This window comes from Nanorana parkeri, unplaced genomic scaffold (assembly GCF_000935625.1).
Source record: "Nanorana parkeri isolate BGI_ZX_2015 unplaced genomic scaffold, ASM93562v1 scaffold305, whole genome shotgun sequence".
Lineage (NCBI taxonomy): Eukaryota > Metazoa > Chordata > Amphibia > Anura > Dicroglossidae > Nanorana > Nanorana parkeri.
In genome coordinates, this window is record NW_017306573.1 from 773,951 (window position 1) to 777,433 (window position 3,483).

The 3,483-nt window shown below is 48.9% G+C and overlaps 2 protein-coding genes across 2 annotated transcripts in view; one reads left to right on the plus strand and one right to left on the minus strand.

Moving 5' to 3' along the window:
- Window positions 1–3,483, minus strand: part of LOC108788099 (zinc finger protein 62 homolog) — a 949,422-nt gene that overhangs the window by 376,691 nt on the left and 569,248 nt on the right. The window lies entirely within an intron of this gene.
- LOC108788075 overlaps window positions 1–3,483 on the plus strand; it is a 150,109-nt gene that overhangs the window by 62,540 nt on the left and 84,086 nt on the right. The window contains exon 10 of the mRNA XM_018557807.1: window positions 164–947. Within this exon, the coding sequence (XP_018413309.1) occupies window positions 164–947 (784 nt within the window). The remainder of the gene's footprint in view (window positions 1–163; window positions 948–3,483) is intronic.

Here is a 3,483-nt window from a genome sequence, read left to right on the forward strand (position 1 = left end):
ATTCATCCATCTATCAGTAGATTTATCCTCCCTTCTGGTCAGAGTCTGACCAGGACTGAATCTGAGTGGAAATCTTCCCAGAGATACACAAACCACTATAAAAGGCCTACATTAAAAATAGCTTGAGTGGGACCAAAACTTGACCTTCTCTTTCTCTCTACAGGCTATGACATGAACGATCAAGACTCTTGCGACTCGGCCACGACATCCGGAGCCGGCAGCCTGCCCATTGACGAGTATGGGCAACCAGTGGACAAGCCCAAACAGTTTATCTGCTCGGAGTGTGGCAAAGGGTTCAGCCTCTACTCCTATCTCACCAAACACCAGCGCTGCCACTCGGACGAGAAGCCTTTCACCTGCATCGAGTGTGGCAAGTGTTTCCGATACAAGCCCAGCCTGGTTGCCCACCAGCGTGTCCACACGGGCGAGAAACCCTTCTCCTGCACTGAGTGCGGCAAGCTCTTCGTCACCAAGTTCAACCTGAAGGCCCATGCCAAGGTCCACACTGGAGAAAAGCCAGTGGAGTGCCCGGCATGCGGCCGGTGCTTCAGCAACAACCCGGCGCTGGTGAAGCACCTCCGGATCCACACGGGCGAGAAACCCTTCTCCTGCACCGTCTGCGGCAAGGACTTCGCCAGCCGCTCCTGCCTAAATGCTCACCAGGTCATCCACACGGGCGAGCGCCCGTACATGTGCTCCGAGTGTGGCAAGGCCTTTGCCAACCAGTCCAACCTCATCTCCCACCGGATCATCCACACCGGCCAGAAGCCCTACGTCTGCCCAGAGTGCGGTCGTGGCTTCGCCAACCAGTCCAACCTGGCAAAACACAAAATGACCCACACGGACCACAAGCCCTTTGTCTGCATAGAATGCGGCAACCTCTTTGCCAGGAAGGAGGGGCTATCTAAACATTTCGAAAGGATTCACAAGAAGAAACTAGAATTCTGAGGAAAACATATTTTAGCAGTTTTCTGAATGCTGGTACATGGAAAAGCTCGGCGCACACTCCTCCCCCAATGTGTTTTTTTGTTGTTGTTGGAGTAAGCACCAGGAAAACAGAGAGAAATCAGAGACTGGCTGCTGAACATTTTTAACCGCGTCATCCTAAGTAGATATATAACGTTTGAACAAAAATGCAGTTTTAATCCAGATTGGACCAGTTTAAATCCTGCTTCATTCAGTTTTATTATAACTGGACGGTTGGTTGTCGTCTTCTGTTTTTCAATCTGGTCGGAAGCAACGAAAGCAGACAAATCAACGCTCAGCGGTTTTGATCAATTTCCCGGCGCAGGCAGGATCACAACGGCAACATCGACATTCATGTGAACACGAGAAAGTGGAATAAAAAGGGATCAAAAACTGAAATGAGATGCACCTTAGAACCGGGTACAGATCAACGGCTGTTAATGCCTTTTCCAAAAAAAAAAATTTAATGCAGGGGAGTGGCGACCTGTGTGTGAGCTCGGGGATGTTTTATTCTTCCTACGGAGTGGCCATTTTTAACATTCGCACAATGATGCAGAGGCAGATGAATAGCACTGAGTAGTGGTGAGATCGTCGTGGACAGAGAGAACGTCTTGATAGACTGCACGACATGGATTATGGATGCCCCCCCCTTTTTTTATATTGGCACACAACTAGGGAAAGGTCCCTTCCGGTGATGTGAGAGGTTAGGTCGTAGAGGATTTGGATGTTATGTGCCCAAATTTTTAAGTTCAATGCTAAAACCGGGGGGGATGCCATGATGAACGTTATCTTCTCCCGCCAGGTTTTCTCTCCTTCTCCTAGCGCTTCATCTCTCCTTGATTTGCCCCGGCACATAATCTCTCAGCTGGGTGGCCTGGAGCACAGGATGAAGGAGGCACTTCTACATGAGTTCAGATGCTCCTCTTACTACAGAAATACACTAAATTATTCACTGTTGGAAGAAACAAGCGCAACAACTACATTTCCTGCCCTGCTTTCTCAACGTTCTGTCAGCTGCTAAAACGTCAGGTGCACTTTAACCACTACTAAAGATGGATGCGTGCACTCGAGTGGCTGAAACTTGCCAGCATGCTGGGAAACCCGATCAGCCAACGTTTGCTTCTTACACAGAGAAGCTCTCGCAAACATGATTTGTCACCTGTAAATCTAAAAATGATGATAACCTAATTATGTGTAGAACCAACCTCTCCCCACACATGGTGGCCTATGATTTTTACTGCGCAACGCCCTGTTAAATATCTGCATTTGACACACGTACGCTTCTCGTCTAGGAAATTTTAGATTTTGTATACAAATTGCTAAAGATGAATTGTAAGTAAGAGGGGCCCCCCTATGTTGAAGGGTCAAACAGAGTGTGCAAGTATGTAAAAAATGTCTATTTTTAAAAAAAACAAGTTAAAAAAACCGGTTGGCTACAGACTGATTACCAAAAGAAGGGGTTCGTCATCCAAAGGTCAATCCCCCAATGATGAATTTTATGAATGATGAATTTTATAGAGAACCAGGATTGATCTTGGGCATGAATTTGAGTATTTGCGCTCCAGTAAGTTTAACTGGGCAGGCATACTGGAGGGGAGGACTCTGGGGCTGGGAGTCAGCATTGGTCTAAAAGCTGCGGCTGACTAGAAGCCCTCCATCAAGTCCCTCCCGACCCCTGAGGGTACACGGCGGCATCAAATAACACAGTCCTGTAGTCATGTACAAGGCTGGTTAGCCGTACTGCCATCAAACACCAGAACCGCACTGTTGGTGTACATGACTACGGGAATGTGTTACTTGATGCCGCCCTGTGCCCTGAGGGGTTGGGAGGCAGCTTTTATTATTTATATTAGAGATGCACCGATACCAAGTATTTGGGCAAGTACTCGTACTCGACCAAATGCTCCGATGCCTAGCCGGATACTGCCGGTATCAGGAAGCCGGGCATCGAGTCATTACGCGCTGCATGGCTTCCTGATTGGCCGGGAAGCCAGCCCCATGCTCCCTCATCACTTGTGATGAGGGAGCATAGAGCCGGCTTCCCGGCCAATCAGGAAGCCGGACAACGTGTAATGACTCCTTGCCTGACTTCATGATTGGTCGGGAAGCTGGCCAAACAGGAAGCCGGGCGCCGTGTAATGACGCGGTGCCCGGCTTTCTGATCGGCCAGAAAGCCCACTCCATGCTTTTTCGTCACCTGGTGACGTGGAAGCATGGGGACAGCTTCCCGGCTAATCAGTAAGTCAGGTGGTGAGTCATTACATGCCGCCTGGCTTCCTTAATGGGGCTTCCGGTATCAATATTCGGTATTGGCCAGTACCGAAAAAAACAGATCAGTACTTGATACCGAAATACCAGTATCGGTGCATCCCTAATCCATATGATGTAAGTCAGTTGACGGTGAAACTAACATCATACCTCGGAGGAAAGGCGTCTCTCACTGCTTACTCCCAGCCCCAGAGTCATTCTCGGACAAAGAAAGCTGTTTTGGGAGCCCTCCTTAAGTCCCGCTTATGT